The 19,123-nt window shown below is 52.3% G+C and overlaps 2 protein-coding genes across 2 annotated transcripts; one reads left to right on the top strand and one right to left on the bottom strand.

Annotated features, from left to right (window-relative positions):
* Positions 1–8,007: 8,007 nt before the first annotated feature.
* On the bottom strand, positions 8,008–8,706 carry LRP88_00074 (uncharacterized protein; the record flags this gene model as incomplete). Its single annotated transcript, XM_083236794.1, has 2 exons — positions 8,008–8,117; positions 8,343–8,706. 2 exons carry the CDS (start codon positions 8,704–8,706, stop codon positions 8,008–8,010), a joined length of 474 nt encoding a protein of 157 aa, XP_083107411.1.
* A 1,773-nt stretch (positions 8,707–10,479) lies between these two features.
* Positions 10,480–11,646, top strand: LRP88_00073 (uncharacterized protein; the record flags this gene model as incomplete). Its single annotated transcript, XM_083236793.1, has 1 exon — positions 10,480–11,646. The coding sequence occupies one exon, from the start codon at positions 10,480–10,482 to the stop codon at positions 11,644–11,646; it is 1,167 nt and encodes a 388-aa protein (XP_083107410.1).
* Positions 11,647–19,123: the final 7,477 nt, after the last annotated feature.

Here is a 19,123-nt window from a genome sequence, read left to right as displayed (position 1 = left end):
AAACGAGATGTCATCGCAAAGGTATTCGGTGAGGACATCGCCAACGCCATCAAGGCAAGCCTAGCCTTCAAGGAAGAACATGACCAAGGAAACCCTCTCACGGAATGTGTGTCAATGTCAATTTCGCGCCTAAGTAATGATGGAGCCGTCATAAATCTATCACTGGACGAGAGGGAAGGAGTTCGAGTGAAAGCAAAGCTTTATGAATGACACAAGCTCATTGGCCTATCCTAAACATCATTGTCACCTATGCCTCTTTGATGCTTCCGCCCTGTCCACCAAAGATGACTTCGAGGTCTCCAGGCAATGTTGTCCATCCACTGCCTCTGGTATGCTCTTCTATTGCGTCTCGCTCGTTTTTCTTGTACACCGTGACGATGCAATGCTGCCAATATACCTTCTGGCCCTTTCCCTCAACGAGGTGTGGACTTGTCTTGGCGTTCGAGAAGTCGAAGTTTTCTGGGAGTGGTTTAATGTCGAGCAACTATAGACAGGTCAGAGGGTGTCTGGTTGGAACGGGGAAAACGAACCATCGAAATCTGGACGCAAGAGTGACCCGGGTGTAGGGTAGTCTGATGAACAAAAAGTGGTGGTTTCTTGGCGTAGGATATGTCGCTCTCGTGTGTTTTTGGCTATCGTTTGACTGACTAGCTGGAGGCAAAGGTCACGTACTGGATTGTGAGAAGGGTTTCAAATGACATAGTGGCTCGCTTCAATAAAAAAATTAAATAATTTTCGCATTTGGACCTTGACTCACGATTTGGGGGGGAGAGATTCGCGAAAGGACAGACAAATGCTTAGCTGCCTGACAGGGGGAACGTGATCCTTTAGGCAGGAATACCTTGCGGGGGAAACGCATCACTCGCGCGTGAACAGCGATAAAAACCAGATCACGAGGCCTCATTTCAACGGAGACCGGCTTGTGTACTGCATGTGAGGGTGGGGCCACCAATGAGTGCATTTGAGGGATTTGATGATTAAATAATGGGCTACTTGTGGGATTGTGGGATTGTGGGATTGTGGGATTGTGGGATTGTGGGATTGTGAGATTGTGGGATCGATGTAATTGGAGGGTTATCCTGACTCGGCCGATGCGACTTGCCGGGCCCACTTCCTGCTCAGCTTCTCCCATCATCAACGCCGTCTACCTACATGGGTCTCGAGGGTGCACCCTCGCATTAAATTGCTTCGCTACTGAACAAGCAATTAAATCTTGACTGTAGATCAAACGAGTAGAGTTTAGTAATGCTCAACTTGGCTGGGCCTGTTGGCCCGGCCACACTGTTCCGCCCATGGGGGGTGGAGCGCGGTATAGCTTAGCTCATGAGGACTCCCATCTGTGATAATAGCTTCTGCATGGCCAATAGCTCTACCATCATGGCCTGCCCCTGACGGAACAAAGTGACCGATTGCTTCAGGTCAACGCAACGCGAACGAGGGCGTGGCCAACGTGCATGTAACTAGGCTGCGATCTTCTTGCCTTAGACAAAGGGGGCATAATAGGAATAGGTTTCTGACGAGTTTATAGCAGACTGTCGGTCAGTCGTGGCGATGGTGGCTGTGAACTGATGCGTAGAGGGGGTGTACAATTAAAAGTCGTACCGGTGCATAACTAGGCAAGAGCCACTTGTGCGTGTCTCCGTGCCGACCTCTGGCTGATCAGTGAGTGAATGGGTTTGTCCCGGGAAGTTCTTGAGAGACAGTTTGGGTTGAGACAGAGCTGAATGCCATGCAACCAGGCATTAAGCAAGAACGAACCGAGCGAGCAGACACAAAGACTGACCTGCATGCTATAAACTCTCTTCTTGACGAGGTTGCGACAGGATCTAATCCAGTCATATCAGGAATCGGTCCTTGTTGTCTCCTTAGAGCGGCAACATCTTGACCTAGCTCCGTACAGGTTGGCAGGGGCTGCGCTTGGTATCTTTGGCCTGCAGTAGCTGTTCGTTCTTCAAGGCGGACCGGTCAATGGCACGACTGGTGAGGAATAGTGGGGGATGCTGCATGTATAGACTCCAACTCACCTGCTCACTCTAGGCATTGGTCTTCGTCGAAGGAGTGCGTGGCTTACAAGGCTGTTAGACGCCTGGAATGAAAATGAGGCTGATGGCCGACATGCAACTGCAGAAGCGAACTAGTGCGGGCCGGATGAGAGGCCGCATCAGATGGTCTGCGTTACTACGCCGTGTCTTCAATTGAGCAGTGTAATCTAGTTTACCCCTTCCTTTGGTGCTCAGGAGAGCCTTGACACGTATTTGCTGCAGCTGCAGGTCGTTGTGGTGGCCATGTTGGCTGAGCATTGCGACCTACCAGATATTCTCACCCAAGCTACCAGGCTGGATAACTCTTGTCGATATAAAACGCGGGATTGCACCTCCTGGAAGTTGAACAGCAAGACCTCAATCCATTCACGAGGACATTATTCTATAGCCCTGCTTATCGTGTCATCCACTTCCCCATCGTCAGGATATATCCATTACCTAGGTAGGTTTGCGGGCTCTTCCCTCGAGGCTATGAAAACTCTAATGTCCCATCCCAAGCCATGCCAGAAGACTCGAGCTCCACCCCAACCACTTCATCCAGCACATCCGGCAAAGATAGCGGGGGGCAGACCACTTCGCAGACTGGAACAGATGAGAATGGGGGTCAGTCGGGGAATGAAGAGGTACCGGCAAGCTCAATGCCGACATTTAAGACCTACTCAGGGGATGTGTGGGCAAAGGGAACGGAAACTTGACTGTATTGAAGTCCGGCAAGTTCTTGGCCAGGAGCGGTGCCTAGTATATGTGTCGATATCCAATTTGACACCGTACAAATGACCGCTATCATGTCTAAGGTTCCTATGCTCCCCTCTCGTAATGTATGGATCGACTGATCTGTGATTGACTTCACCGGCTGCTGTCTCCACCAGATTGTTTGTCTTACCTGCCTAGCATAGCACCGGGAAAGAGCGACCCTAGAGAAGGCCAGGGTAGTTTGATTTGGGTAGATTAGGTCTATTCGGTGCCCTCATAAGATCCTCAAGGCGCCGGCTGGAGAGGCAAGGTTGTCGAGTATGATGTTAGCCAGACGGAACACCGGCTGACCGAACCTGTCGGCGTTGTTCTATTTGTCATTCTATTTTTACCTCTTTTGGCAATATCATGGATTCCTTAGTCGATGCTATCTTCTTCTCTATACTGTCTTGTGGTCACTTAGGTCCTTTCGTCTACGGCAGGCCCAAATGCTGCGTGTTTGGCTAGGATCCTGGGTAGCTGTTCAGGCTGTCGTCATCGTCATCTCTTTTCTACATGCCGGCTCAAGAGTCCACCTGGGAGGGGTCTGTGGTACGCTACTATACAACAACTGGAGAACAGTTTGTCTCCTTCTCATCGCCGTTTTAGAGGTATCTCGGCCCCATCAGCTTCTGACGTCGTGTCGACACTCTAATAGAAGCAGGCCTTGGCTCTTAGGCCCACAATTGACATGATTCCATGGACGAGTTCCGTGGATTGAGCATCACCAATGGGCAATTGTTACTCTTCTCGTCGAGTGCGGTATCATCATAATTTTTCTGTCGATACCTCGTTACGAGAGCGTCGAAAGAGTTGTCTTTGCCCTTACTTCAATCATGCCTATTTCGAACAACGTGCTGGTGATGGGTGCCGTGTGGGCTCGTTGTTGGATTATCCCTTGGGCGGAGACTTCTTGTGAGAGTCAGTTGAAGATCTGCCGGGTTTTTGCTGTTGTAATATGCGTGGTTGTATTCTCCGGGGCCTTAATGGTCGTCTCAGCATCAGGGTTTTACGTTGGCACAATCTTGACCCAAAGACTGATTTATCTCGTAACCCGGACGCAGTTGACGACCGAAGATTCGCTGGCCGATCAAAAAGATATGATGCCCTTTAACCGCCGCTCAACTAACAACCCACCCGACACTGGATCGCCAACAGGGCCACAGACTATACTGTAGCCTGCCTTGACGGTTCCCGAAGGCTCTCTTCAGCTCCACCTTTGGACTCGCGATATTGGTTGGGTATTCATGGCAATGCAGGGTTTGCCATCCGCTCTTGACGCGATCTCACAACAAGAGCTATATGAAGAAAGTGGATGGGGGTCGAGGGAACTGTCACTACTGCCTTGACTTCACGCTCGACTTGACATTTCAGTGTTGGAGAGGCCTAAGCAAGTATTTGGCGCTTGTACTATTAAATAGCCAACCAATGTTATACACTACCTAGGGCAACCTAAAGGGTCACTGGTTGAAAAAGTCTTGACCGCTGAACATAAAACGGCTAGGCATCTCGCCAGCTGGGCAGTCGACGTAAGTTGGTTGGACTTGTGCTCCGAAAGGCAGTGGGACTTGTACTCCGGATGACAGTTGGACTTCGGTTCCGAAGGGCGGTTGGACTTGTACTCCGAAGGGCGGTTGGACTTGTACTCCGAAGGGCGGTTGGGATTGTACTCCGAAGGGCGGTTGGGATTGTACTCCGGAAGACGGTTGGACTTGGGTTCCGAAAGGCGGTTGGACTTGGGTTTCGAAAGGCGGTTGGGTTTGTACTCCGGCACCACGATTGCCCAACAAACCAGTACACAAATCAGTCCACATTCCGACACGAATGTATCTCATGTGGCCCGACGTATCCCGTGCGCAGATGACGGCTTCCCGGAGGAGGCGGGCATCGAGTTGCCTTTCGACGCCGCCTATGTCCTTGACCATAACGAGGGTTTCTGGGGCCACACCGAGGGATGGGTGAGCGAGAAATCCGTTGGCAAATAAATACTGCACTGCTGTGCACGAATTTGACGTAGGTTTAATATTGTGGAGCCAGCCTATCCAAAAGCTTTCCAACATTTCAAGAAACTTTTTAGCAGCGTCATCGTATTTTTGCATCATGCTGATATATGGAATGCGCTTTTGTAACTCGTCGATACCTGGAATGTGCTCAAACGTAGCTGTGAGGGTTGTACGATTCACCCCAGTGGTTTTTCGCCTTTCCTCAAATATTTAGAATCGTTGGGCAAGGGAGAAAGAAAAATGTATGGGTGACTCACCGTATAGGATCCAAGGTTATCAAAAGGAATAGGACCCCAGGGTGATTGGCCATAGCCAGATCATGATACTTTTGACCGGCTTTTGCGCATAAGTCACAATTCTGTCTTACCAAGGTCTGTTCGTTCTCCAGCTTTGACATATGAGTTTGTAAAAATACTCGCAATGGGTCTGATGCGCCCGGGCCAAAGAAATATTTCTTGAACGCACGGCTCAATAGGTGATATTGGACGAGACATAGCCGACGCTTGATGGTGTCGATCTTAGGTTCTGTTGACGATGAATGGATTTGACTGTAAATCGCACATGCCGGGTTGCATCCCGCAGGCATACCGTCGAAAAATTTATGCGGATAGTCTCTCCATTCGTTAACCACAGCAGAAATCTCTGCATCCTCGCAAAGGGGCCAGGCGCGCCTGACAGCCTCGGACTCGCTGACCACGCTCCAGTTCTCGTGGCTCAGAGGCGCCGGATGTGAAGCGTTGACAGTCTAGGCAAAGGCTTAGCATAAGCTTGACTTGTGCAAGGGAACGTGTTCAACCTCGAGCACAGGGTCGCCGGACCCTTGGTTGGGGAGAGCACCTGGTGCTGGGGCGTTAGCACCCGACGTGGAATTCTCCGGACTCATTCTCGATCAGGTACATTGGATGTTGGCGGGGGTAAGTTTTGGGGCTGTCAGTGGACACTGTGCAGGCTGAAGATGATGAGGAAAGGGAGAAAAGGAGAGAGATGTGGTTCGTGATGAGGTAGAAATAGTGGATCGGTGTGTCGCGAAGGCGAGAAAAAGTGGATCGGTGTGTCGGCTGGTGGGTCAAACAGTGGGATTTTCGCTTGTTGTCTCCAGCCGCAATGTCCGAGCGTCATGTGCTGGACTCCGGAAGATCTAACGGCCCGAGACATTTTTGCTGAGCCGCGATCTCATTGAGCCTAGTCATTGTGGGGACGCAACCTCGGCAGAATCCTCACCAACGCCTCAGATCCGGCACTGAATCACACGTTGTTGCTAGCTGGTTCCGCTTCCCTACGATCTAAAATGGATATGGTTCAGGTGACAAACCTGGATAAATGTGATAAAAAGCAAATGCAGGAGGACCTGGGCTCACCCAGCGACTTGCAGCCGATTGAACAACAGGAAGAGAATGGTCTGCGTTATTATGCAATGTCCCAGAAACATGAAAACATTATCGAGTTGTTTCAACGTCATGCTGTGCGTCGGAAAGTCCTGATACAGAACCTCTGCTGATTATGCGATCAGGATATTGCTCTCCAGAAGAGAGTCAAAGCAGCTGGGCAATATGTATGCGTTGACGTGAAGCACCCTTTCCGGCTTTCGGTAGGAGCCAACCTTTCCGCCCAGCCTGGTCAACTTCTGGTGCTGCTTCCGCTGTACGAAGAGGCCTTTTGTGTTCAGTACAGGTCCCCAAAGTCCGGCGAATGGAGGGAGTTGCCATGGGAACCAGGGACGTATGTTAGTATTACAGGGGGCAGCGCGGTACGCGTCACCTCTGGGGGGGCCGTCTATGGCTTGTCAATTCTTTTTATCTGGAGAGCCACACCGAGCAATCCCACTTAAATTGAGTCGTGGCAAGGTTCAACGTTGATGGAATGGCCCTGCTTTGATTGACGTATGCCATCCAATGCAGCATTCAATACATTTGCAGTCTCTTCGCCCAACCCCCCTGGTATCTCGCGACTGTGCCTTCTTACACTGGGCTGCTGGTCCCTGAAGCACCCGGACACTGGTGTGGCTAACGACATGCGTCGTTTGGCACGCATGCTGACGGTGAGCGCTGGGAGCTTGGCGTAGAGGAAGCAAATCAGGCCAGTCCTGGGCTTCATTCGTGCAAACCTGGGCCAGGCTCGCCCTGCCACGCTCCATTCATAGGTCTGGCCGGCCATTCCTTGCTTCTTTGGCAGTCCTGCGCACTGTGTACAGCATCTACCGCCGATGTACCAGCTGCGACGAACGAAACCCCTTGCCCCTAGTGAGCAGATCGACGGCAGCCACTGGGCAGCCACAACTAGTCCTGGAAAGATCGAGATTACAGGGCCATACAGGGGCTCTTCTATTGCGGGCAGTGTGCTGGCCAGGGGCGTAGATCAGTAGGCTGGATCGGGGACATGAGGACCGACAGGTGGGAGCCCGGCCCAGACCAACGGCCAAGCAGTGTCGGCGCCAACCGTGGGCGTCTGACCCGTATCGCGTTCCACCATTCGCAAGAGAAGTGCAAGAATATTGGGAAGTGAACGGTCTTACGTTTGAGATATTCTGGTCGAAGGACAAACACTTGATAACAGCCCTTGAGAGCTGCTCAAAGGTGAGAGTTATGGCTGGCCCAATGCTGGTGTCATGCCGCAAGGAATTATTGCTTTCAATCCTGATATGCAACAGACCGCACCGGCATAGTCGCGAAGAAGCGGTGTTTGGCAAGAAGCAAGGCAACCTGTTCATCAACATCCCGTTTCAACATGAATTAACACGGTTCACCTTCGATCCAACGTGAGCTACATAACAAGTCCTTATACGGCACACTGCCGATTTCCACTTAACCTGGAGTTGCCAGATGAGAACTGACCTTAACAGGCCATCATGGGACTTACAAAGCCAGTTGTTTCTATCTGCTTCTAACACAGGCCCTGTCCTGGACATGATTGCGTCGGTTCTGCTATTTTCTAGGCTCAATGCCAACACGGCAAGGTCAGCTCCCTCCATAGGGTCGCTCGGGAAGGTCTCTTTATGGAAGGTCACCGCTTCTACCGCCTTCTTCCGATAATTCGTAAAGGTCCAAGCAGCAATAGAGCTCTGTTTTCCTGTGTCAGCGCTCCTGATAATAGGTAACGGTCAAGGCGAGGGGCGGTATATACCGGCAATGATCCTCTCTTCCCAGACGCCATATTGATAGTCAATGAGTCCATAACATTCAATCCCATCACATAGACGTATTAACTCGTCCCCCATCTTCTTGATCATAGCCTTAGATAAGAGGTGTTGTGATCTCAGAGGCTGCCGGGACGAAGTCATCGTCTCGATCTGCATCTGACTTGATTCGATCTTCGCGAAGATTGTCGTCGTCAAGATTAAGACCTCAAGGAACCTGGTTAGCTATACCATTCTTTCATCAGAGTTCTACATCCACCCTTGCTTCAGGGGAATCGCAATAATACATACCAAGCTCGACTACGTCAGACAAGAACTTGCTGGTGATTTTTAGCAAGCCCTCGGATGCACTTTCGAGTGATCCATTCGAGGTATCCCGGCATATGGTCCCTAACTGTTGCTGATAGCAGATCAAACCCCCCTCGAGCGTACCGTCGGGACAATCGTAATCATCCGTCGTGGAAACAAGCGCACTCGCGGTCGCGCTAATGACCGACATGTTGCTCGTGTTGTTCATTGCACCGTTCTGCTGGCCTTGCATCGATTGTTGTTGTCTTGGGTCACCTGCGCTTCCTGTCTCGAATCCGGCGTGTGTTGAGGCGATGTCTGGTGTCACCATCACCGTTTCAGGTCGTCGCGACCCGAGTTGCTGCGCATCGTAGGCGGGGTTCTGCACGTTCCCATGAGCAACGTTGTGCATCATCATTGGGGACGTATTATAGCCTCCAAAGTCCTGAATTTGCTGGTGCAAATCCTGCCCATACTCGGAGACACAGGTCGGGGCGGCGGCAGGCATGTTTGCTGTTGGGAAAGATGTGCCAGGTTCCTGAAAGTAGCTGTCGTAGTTTCCTGCGCCTCCCATCCCTCGCGCGAAAGATGATGAAACAAGGGACTCCGGGCGAGGTCTGTGGCCAGAGATTCCAGCCAGCGAGCGACACTGCTGGGAAAGAACTGGCAATTCATTCTGCCTGCTCAATCGATCTGACTTGCCCATCATCAGAAGGCTAAGTCGGAGCAAGAAGACCTGGTGTTGTGGAATCCCTTGGCGGGCTGAAATGCCTCAGTAAATCAATAAAAAAAAATACTCAAGACTAGTATGTGATGGCAACAGTTTCGTGTCTAAACAATATGCTAGGCTTGTGGCGAGCTATAATAATCTACAACAGATGGCCTGTGGAGGGGGGAATCGGATCGCGGGGTAACGTCCCTTAAGCAGGACGTAGGCCTCTCCCGGGGACTCGGTTGTGTTCAGCGACGGGAGCAGTGAATGTGCATGAGCGAAAGGAAGCATGCCAGACATGGCCCGCTCATCCAGCGTTTGGGAAAAAGAAGCCAACTTGGAAGTCTGCCGGCCAAGCTCTCGACAAGCGGAAACGTGACACGAATTGAGGTCTCTAGCCCAAGCTCAAGCAGTGCTTCGCTAGGCGATGTCATTATGCGTATCATGCGCTGCAGAATCGAAATCTTTCCCCGTTCGAAAAGTGTTGCAGGGTCGACAGCAACAGGCCATCCTGCCCTAGTTGCCCCATTCTTGTCGTGGTGGGGGAGGGGATGTACCCTGGGGCATGTCCACTACGGCCACAGCTCCCCGACACCAGGCCTACGGCTGAGAAAACTTTCAGTAACCCGCTCATTGAGCCGACCAGTTTGTCTTCTCTCCTCGCGCCTCCTAGGCCGGGGGCCGAGGCGTTGGTGGGCCGCCTTCTCAAGCGCATCAAACTCTGAGTAGTGGTGAGTTTTACCTTTTCGCCTCCGTAGTAAGCGGACATGAAAAGTGGATCGGTGCTTCTGAGGTGGGTCCAAGAGTGGATCGGTGCTTGTGAAGTGGGTATAACAGCAGATCGGGAAAAGATGGGAGGCGGGTAAGACACCCCTGCATGCCGAGCAGTCAGCTCGTACCCTGGGACAGGCGTGTCGGGTCCTAAACTCCACCGTCATCAATCCCTGCTCTTAGTGATCAATTCGGGGCGTAAACAAAGAGCGAGATGCCAGGCTTATCTGGAAGGATATCCCGTCATTCCACCCAGTAACACGTTAGCCGACGCACAGATTATTGACCAAGTCTGAGCTGAAGCATGGCATATCACGTGATCGCGCGTTGAGGCATGGAAGATTTGTCTTGGTTCCAACTAGCGTCTTCGGTTTCGCAGAGCTCCGGCCATTCTAAGCCACGCTGATCTGGCTGGGATCGCCATCTCACGGCCCCGCCAGCGCCCACCCCCTTGTTGTGCCCACTCGTCGCGTCTGGAAGTTATCAATAGAGTGGGGCCCGACGTAAGACCACGGCCCCGCGGGGGCCCAAAAAGCAAACCGTTCTCGAAAGGGCCGCGGCACAGGTGCTTGTGGTTGGGGGCTGACCTGCTGACGCGCTTCCAAATATTCCCTGTCCCTCCATCAACAGTCGACGCTCTACGCCAGCTTTTATTTCAGAGTCGCCAGTCCTTTCCCAACTTATTACACCGTTACCGAGCACGTCCCATTATCTTTAACCCTTTGCGATCATTGATATCTTTTCTTTCACTCCCAGTACGAATCGCGAGCGCAAGCTCTTTCCCTCCCGAGCACCATAATGGATGCACTGAAGAACCTTTCCACAAACGTCCCAGACTGGCTCAAGCGTCTTGACAACCTCAGCGGCCAGATAGATCGTCGTCAGGCCGAACTGGCCGCCATCGCTGCTGCCGAGGGCAAGAATGCAGAGACAAAGTCCCTCCGGAGCAAGGGATCGACTGAATCTCTCAAGCCCAAGGATGACCTTCCTGTAGTTCATGCCGAACCCCCCGCTGGGGATGCCATTCTCGAAGACCCTACCAACGCGGAGCAGCCCTCAGAAACTCACGCAGAGCCTCCGAAGCACACACCGAGCCCCGAATCCATCCAGCAGCAGCAAGAACTCATCAAGGCAGCGCGGGCCCGGGCACGAGCCCGGGTCGGGAGGGGGCCCAAGTCACCGTCCATGATGTCGAACGAAGATGCCCCTCAGCCATATAGAACACGCAGCTCGACGATTGTGTTTTATGATAGCTATGTACAAGGGTTCTTTGACGAACTTGTGAGGTTTGTCTCGTCAAGCCGAAACCTGATGCGCAAGGCCAAGATGGCCGCCCGAGTTGCCCAGATCAAGAAGCTCGCTGAGCAGGATGTGCCAGAGGATGGAAGCAATGGCGAGGACGATCTCCCCTCATTGCGATATATGAGCAGCAGACGATTCGGTCCCATGTCAATATCCCAAAACGGTTCCAACAGTGGACCACCCGATGTATACGACAACCTGGATAAGGGTCTTGAGTTTGTGCAAATCATGTGCGAGCATGGCGCCCACCAGTTCCTCCGCGACGGAGACTGCAACGACGAGATCTCCAAAGTTCAGAAGCGACTCGCCGAGGTCCTAGAGAAGGCCAATAAGGAGATGGAGCGTGTGCAACGTGAGGAGCCTGAGCTCGCAAAGGAGACAGGTGAGATGGGCAAGGTCCGCACGAGAAGGCCCATCACCATGCGCCGGGATATGAGTGTTGGCCTCAAGGGAGGCAGCCCGACACCTACCAAGGAGGAGAACAAGCTGGAGCCCGCCAAGGAGGAGCCAGGCAAGATAGAAGCTGCCGAGCCAGCCCAAATGGATCTTTCAGCGCCGCTAGCAGTGGATCCAGATATCATGGAGGCCGACGAGGGTATCGGCATGGAGATCCCCAAGCTACAATATCGATCGACCCGGGCGATGCGGAACCGTGGACCATAGAATGGCTAGCAATAGCCGCCGAGGTGCTGGGAGAGGCTGTCTTTTGTGACTATTAAACCCATGTATAATACCCGTATCTAGTTATTTCCTTTTTAGTCGGATTGTTTGAATGGTGTCGATGGATAAATTGTTCTTCATTCTTTCGGAATACTGCCCTGGATAGGGTGCTGAGCACATCTAGCTGTGCTGGAAATGCTGACACCAGGATGGCTTTGGAGCTGCGGTGTGTTTTTCATCTTTGCTATTTCCCATCCTATCTTTCTTCCCCTGAATCTAAAAGTATCTATTCAATCGTAAATTTCCGCGGCAATTGCTTCGTCTAGTGGACGATGATTCATCTTGTATCCTGTCTCGTCGATGTGTTGGGCGAGGGCAGATTCACCCAAGGAGCGACTGGCGCAATTATTGAAGCTTCCTCAACGCTCATAAATGACAAAACACGCATGAGATCACAGGGACGAGTATATTGGTCTTCCAGGCCTCTTCGTGGCTGTGTGCTACCGCCTGCACCAAAGCGGACAGCCATTTCAGTTGGACAGAGTTCCTTGTACACGGCGCCATACTCTCGCGAGTCTTGAACTGGGCTCCCCTGGAGCGATGCGCGTCATTGCTTGTCAGCCGTATGACTTGCAGTACGAAGCAGCTGCATGCGGACCCTTGCTTCTCCAACCCGAGAAAAGGCACAGATATGACGTGCCGAGAGAGCCCACTCCTCATTTCCTACTCTGTCATGACTGCGGTTCATGTTCCGCCTGGGTCGGTGGTCCCGCAGTGATGTCCCCTTGGGATTGGGACCAGGGGGCTTGCGGGCCACAACGAGTCATTGCCTCCAATGCCGAGCCACCGCGGTCCCATCGTCGATGCAAATGAGCGGCACACGCGCTTCATTCGATTCCTTTCCCGGCACAGTCGCGTCCAAAGTAGTAGTGTCTGACCCCTGCACGTACATGTGCGTTGATCCAACGTCCCCGCGAGGCATGTAGTGGAGCAGGAGAGAACAACGCGAGCCAGACTAACATGGCTTGCCACTTGCTGGTTTAACACCACCCGCACCAGCGCTATCTTAGCAGGGTCGCGCCATCTACGGGTCAGTGAGGGTAGATGATGACAAGCCAACAGGGAGTGCGATGAATAGGCAGTCGCAGTGCAAGTGTTCATCATGATCAAGAGCCAAATTCCCAGATGGTGACACAAGGAAGAGAACAGCCTGATGTTCAATTGGCCTATTACAAGGCTGTCCTGGTGCAAAGACAAATGGGAAGCAAGATAGAGCAAGACTCAGAGCAGGGTACCAGACTCACCTGAGCATCCCACCACTTTCCAGGCTCATTAGCCGACACACAGGTCGCCAGTGTGGGCGGTATCACTTCACGCCTTTGCTTGATCCGGCCGAGCTTCAGTTCGTTGATAATCGGCTGACATTAAGAACGCCATTCAATCTTGAAGCTGTTGGACCGGCGATAAGCATTGCCATCCCAGTCGCGACGCATGACACCTGATGGATCCAAGCTCGGAATTGCTGCACCTCGCCGCACATGGTGGCATGGCCAGACGCTGTGTCGGCTCGAACCCAGGGCATGGAATCGTGGGGGTCGGGATGAGAAGGTACCAGAGGGCAAAATCAGCACGCTAATGCAGTCGCTGTGGGTTATTTGATTGCTTGCTTTTCCTTGCCGGAACTGTGAAGCCGCTCGTTAGTGTCAGCAGGAAAGTTTTCATGCTGAATCACAGGGGGGCTATTCTTCGATGTGCGACAGGGGTGCTAAGAGCAGCGCGGAACATTCAAGGACATCTCACGCAGCAGGGACATCGATCTATAAATACAACCTCTCCTCCCTCAAGAATATTGACAAAGTTTCATGCTACATTGAGTGTGCCTTTTTATCTGAAACATGAACCACCACATAGCACTCACAACACGCCGTCTTCCTAGTTTCCAGAGCCTCCTTAACCCGCCGCAAGACTCAGAGGATGCCGGAAGCACTTGTGCAAATTCTGAATATGAATCCCCCAATGCCCACTCATGTTCGAACAGGGATAGCAAACCCACCGCGAATACGCCATCAATATCTGAGCCACGATCAACTGTGCAACTTTCCGGACCGGGTGAGCCTATGTCAACAATTCCAACAGCGCCAGTTGGTTCCACGCCCTCCCCCGGTGGCTCTTCGTTGGCGAAAAGCTCCCAAGTCAAGAACCGTCCATTCCCTGCTATCAATGACCCAAGGCGCACACCGGGCCCGGAACAATCCCGGCAAATTCCAAGTCGCTACCGTCTGCCACCGCCAACTCCAGGGCCAGGTCCCCGTCAGCCAGCCCTCAAATCCAATGTCTCTTCGGCAGAGGCATCATACGAACACCAGGTCCTCGAAAATGCGAGACTACGATCGATGGACTCCCAACTTGCCATTGATGCTGCCAGGAGCTCTCCCGTACTAAAATCGACTGCTGCAACATCGCACTCTCAGCCGTCCATGGCGTCTCCCGAGACGCACATCCCTTCACCGTATGCTGCAATCTCGCCCCAAGACGTCCAGGGGATTCAAGATCCATCCGCACATCTCCCGGATATGCAGTCATATCTAGGCACGCCTCCATCGGAAAATGTAGCACCGCCCCGGCACGAGGAACTTTTTCAAGCACCTAAAGAACAATATTTCATGACCCTCCCAGGAAGCAACGATCGAATATCCGTCCCGGTGGATGACCGGGGGTCGAAGAAGGCGCAAGAAAGGAGGAAACGAAATGCTGTATCATCAAGAAACTCTCGAGAGAAGAAGAAAAACCAACAGGAACAGCTGTCCGAGGCGGTGAAACAGCTTCAGATGGAGATGAAGGGAATGGAAGAGCGTGTGTGGAAGATGGAAAAGGAACAAAACTCGTGTCGGGAGTTCATCAGGAACCTCATCATGCAAGCGCCATGGCTAAGCCATTCGGTTCAAGCACCGGATTTTCTGCCCCAGACGAGCAACACTGTTATAAGAATGGATGACTTCGCGGCAAGGCCCCAAAGCTATGGAGGCGGAAGTTCACTGGGCGAACAACTGTCAAAACGCCGCCGAACCAACCAAAGTCCCCGGGTTCTCGACACCCGCATACGGAGCTTTCGTCAATCCACCCACCGGTATCGGGTCTGAATTGCCACCCAAACAAAACCTGCAGAATACTTCGACAAGGTGGGTTATGTCTCAGAGCGCTGGGGTATCGTCCCCATCAACTATGGTGGCGAGTGTTCGGTAGAACTGAGCTATTGGAGAAGTTGTGGACATTTTTGAAACATTTCACCTACTCGGCCCCTGAAGGAAAGGGGTAGGACGGTTTGTGGCAATCTTGAGAATGCACGGGTCGGCCTTACTCAGACGATTAGTGTTTACTTTGCGTCAACTATTCAACTTGCACTCGTGGATTTCACGAAACTGCCTCTGAATTTGGTGTGTCCAACAGATGGAGTTCTCGTGGCATATGGTTTGCATCGAATGTTGAGTGTATTCAAGACCAGGGCTTTTGTGATGGTTGATGTTCTTTGGGGGACAACCCAGATGCCCTAGTTTAATGTTGATAGCTGAGGGCAACATTGCCATTCTTAAAAAAGAGTGCCACGTCTGACAATGGGCAATGCAGCTTCTGTGGCCGAGTCAAGCCAGGTTCTATATAACGAATTGGCCGCAGGTGTACTACATATGTTCCAAATCATTTTAGGAGCCCGTGTCTTGAGTGACTCCTGTCGGTGCGCATGGTATAGGGTATGGGTGGAGTGATATCTGACGTTCTGGATCGTGAGGGGCGATCAATTGAAGGGATACTGTGGAACGAGTCTAGGCTAGTCGGTTTCTTAGATGACAGATATATCGAAGATTAAATACACACAAGTTGCTGGAGTGGGGCAAGTTCATGCTGGACAGTGGTGTTGACAAGACGAGTAGCTCCAAAACAATACGATGGAAGAAGGTGGAGAAGGTGAAGGTGGTAACGATGATGGTAGCCAAGTCAAGAAAATATCATCTTCCCACGATATTGAGCCGTCTGATTCCTCAAAACCACGCCCCAAACGCCGTAGAGCTTTGAGGTAGCCGAATCAGGGAACGTGACGCTGACGATGTCTAGGGCGCCTGAGTCATACCAGCAGTTCTATTGTCATATGACATGTCAAAGCTGTGTTGAGTGCCGGTTCCCATGCTCATTGTCTGATAAAGCGGAGGGCCCGACGTGATGAAATATGAGATGCTCTCATCTCCAACCCTATAGGGCAACCACTCTCCCGATCTGCTTCTCGACGGGGATGACGCAACAATGTCTGGGTCACTGCAGACAGACTCCTGAGAGGGCTCAGATGTTTCGGGTTGTACTACACTTGCATGGTCAGGGTTTGTAGTGCGGGAGGGATATTTCGGAAGCTTAGGGAACTGGAGGCTGGGATCAAATGACAGTAGGGTGATGGGCCTCAGTTGGCCAGGAGCTAGTTCAGGGGAGTAGACGAGAATTCTCTCATCCATGGCCTATTCGGCGCTGCTAGTACTCTGTGATGTGCTGATGATCTCGTGAAGCTGATCCAAGGCATCATCGGGTTGAGAGGAGCTTGGTTTCCCTGGCCACAACTTTACTGTCTGTTTCTGCTCCACAATATCCACTTCTGGGCGTACTCTGAGCTGCAAAAACTTTTCGGTGCTGCTTTCTTCGTATACAAGATCCACGAATGCGTCGCAAGATGGGTTATAGGTATGGAGTGGACACCGTGAAAGGGTGTAGATAGTGGCATCGCTTTGATTGTCGCCGACGTGGATGTTCTCAAAGTGGCGTATCTGGCCCCACCCTCTCTTTTGGTGTGACCCAGGCTGGTGGCTTGTCAGTGTCGTGTTCAGCCATGACTGGACCTGGTCACCAACAAAACCACAACCCAAACTCCACGCAGAACCGCAGCGTCGTCATTTAGGCTCCGCTGCCATCAATACCTTCATAAAAACCGATCCTCCTCTCCGAAAGTGTCGGCCTCACTTGCGGTTACGGAGTGGTCCAAAGAGCCTCTTTTGTGGTCTGAAAACAGAGCCAAACCGGGGAGGATGAATACGGGGGCGCAGAACAGCGGAATGAAGACCTTGATGGCGCATAACGGGGTGACGAGTCAAAGGCAACTGTGACAAGCTCGCGACTAGAAGGGACTCGTATAACAAACGGATGTATCGTGTGCCGACTCTGTTGACTGTATCTCAGCGCCGCAGAAAGAATACCAAAGGGTGCAGGTAGCTAGGCGGTGTCATCTCTGGTATAGCAGTAGCTCTCCAAGGGGGCCGGGACCACAGGGTAAGGTCATTTCGTCGAACATTGAAAACGTTAAATATTCTAACCAGCCAACACTTCTAATACCCGACACCCGTATAACGAGGCAGCACCCATAAAAATCTGCCCATAAGCAGCTAGACCTATTCCTCACTGGCCGTTTGCCTCATACTCCATCCATTCAAAACATCCTACAACCGATACGATACATCTTTCGGCGGGTCAGAGTTGAGTTCCGCAAGCTGGGGCGGATAAGACTTCTGCCTCGGAGTGCTGGCTTGGCCGGGTCCTGAGGCATAAGTATGGACGAGGCTCCCAAATTCCCATAAATATATTGCTTCCAGATAGAGCGAGATAAGACTAGATTGGGAGGGTTCTTCGTCGCCCATACCCAGCGGAAATTTACGAAATAGGTGACCGAACGTTCTCAAGGTGAAGAACAATGCATCGATAGATAATTCGTCAAGGCCCGGGTTCGTATAACCGGTACTGGGCTGGTTGTAGCTCTGCGGCTCGATAAGTGCTTTTGACGTTGTGGGCTTCGGTCGCTCATTTTGCGGGCACTCCTTAAGACCGTAGGAAGTCTGGATGCGCTCTACGCGTTGCTGGGGCGTGAGGGTAGATTTCGAAGGCAAGGGTAGGGTGGATTCAGCATCCTCGAGCAGCGTCAGAATAAAACCCGAGGTGCCCAACCGCTCAAGGTTTTTGATATCGCCTTCGGGGTTGATGGGGCGTTGGGTAGCGGCTTGGTGGGCGTGCAAATCTCTAGCAACGGCCAGGTTACTTCGTAGTTGGAAGGAGAAGGTGATGGTCGGCTCGGCATCGTTGGACCTCGGAGCGGGAACCTCTGCGAAGAGCAGGCTGTGGAGAGACCGGCTGATTTCTTCTTCCCGTGTGTCGGTGGTCGTTTGCGAGGCTGCGAGGCATTTCCACAGCAGTTGCGTCTGGTGTTGACCATGGTGGCTCTGGTGATCAAAGGGGGCGCGTGGTGGGCTAGATGGTGCAGAGAGGAGAGGTGGCTCAAAGTTGTGCTTCAAGTGTTTGGCATCTGGAAGTACACTGGATGCTGATGTAAGCCAGAGTCCGTAGGCCATTGGGACATGGTTACCAAGCCCGGCGTTCCCATTCCGGCCGGTGCGCGTGTCGCACACGAAAAGCAAGCATGATGACCTCTGTCGAGATGGTCGTTCAGCTCCTCGGCCCAGAAGCAAGCATAAAATTGGAACCTGCATTAGTCCGACCGTGCGTTCACCCATGCAAGTCCACCATTAGACCCTTTCGCCTGGCGTGGTCAACACAGTGTCCAACACAGTGTCGAGAATCTTCCAGGAGGGGGTCCATGATTGATCAACGCCAGGATGGGATTGCATCTACTAGCAGCAAGCCCACCCCGGTGTGTCAGGTAGGATTGACAGACATGCACCCAGGCGATCCCGGATGGCCCCCGCCTCCTGGTGGAGAGTCACATCAGCGGATCGACGCCACTTCATCGATGCTCAGAGATGGGCCCTGGCAATCACGGATGTTGAGGGGATCCTTCCTCCAAGTCTCATGTTCAACGCAATATTGCCACAGTAGCACAGCTTCATTGAGGATATCTCCATATCATCGACTCCTGGGCTTCGGGAACCCCCTCGTAATGTGGCTGCATCCTTTTTGTATGTTGCGTAGGCTATAGAACTTGGATGTTTCTGGGGGAGGGTCCGCCCACTCTGTAGAGGCGGAGGCACGGGGGTGGAAGGCAGGATTGCGAAGGGGAAGTCGTCAGAGAGGCCGCTGTCGGGCTGGCTCAAGGTGGCACGCCCGAGGTATAACTGGGCGGTTTCTTATCACCGAAGCACGCTCGACACGGCTGTCGATTGACTGGTCCGAACAAGGCTAGTAGCGCAACTAATCTCTGATGCTTGCCTGTGCCTTTCCCGCCGACAACCCCTGCCTATGTCTTTCTCACCATCTCTACACTGGCAATCGGATAAAGTTCAGCCCCGATGTCCATAAATCCAGGCTTTCGCTGTGGGGCGCCACCTTTTGATTTCCCTTCCCCCTCCAATACATCCTCTCTTACACACCCGTCCGCAATATATTTTGAGCAGGCCACAAGCCTGTTCTTGCGCGCCAAAGCTCAGTCATTCTTGTTGGCCATCACTCACCATCATCCAGACAGACTTGAGAGTTCTGTAGCTCTACTTACCATCCTTCTATT

The sequence above is a fragment of the Fusarium phalaenopsidis genome (genome assembly GCF_050370095.1).
Source record: "Fusarium phalaenopsidis strain FUZ10S chromosome Unknown contig_32272, whole genome shotgun sequence".
Taxonomy (NCBI): Eukaryota; Fungi; Ascomycota; class Sordariomycetes; order Hypocreales; family Nectriaceae; genus Fusarium; species Fusarium phalaenopsidis.
Note: the sequence above shows the minus strand (reverse complement) of the source record. Positions and strands in the feature narration are given on the sequence as shown.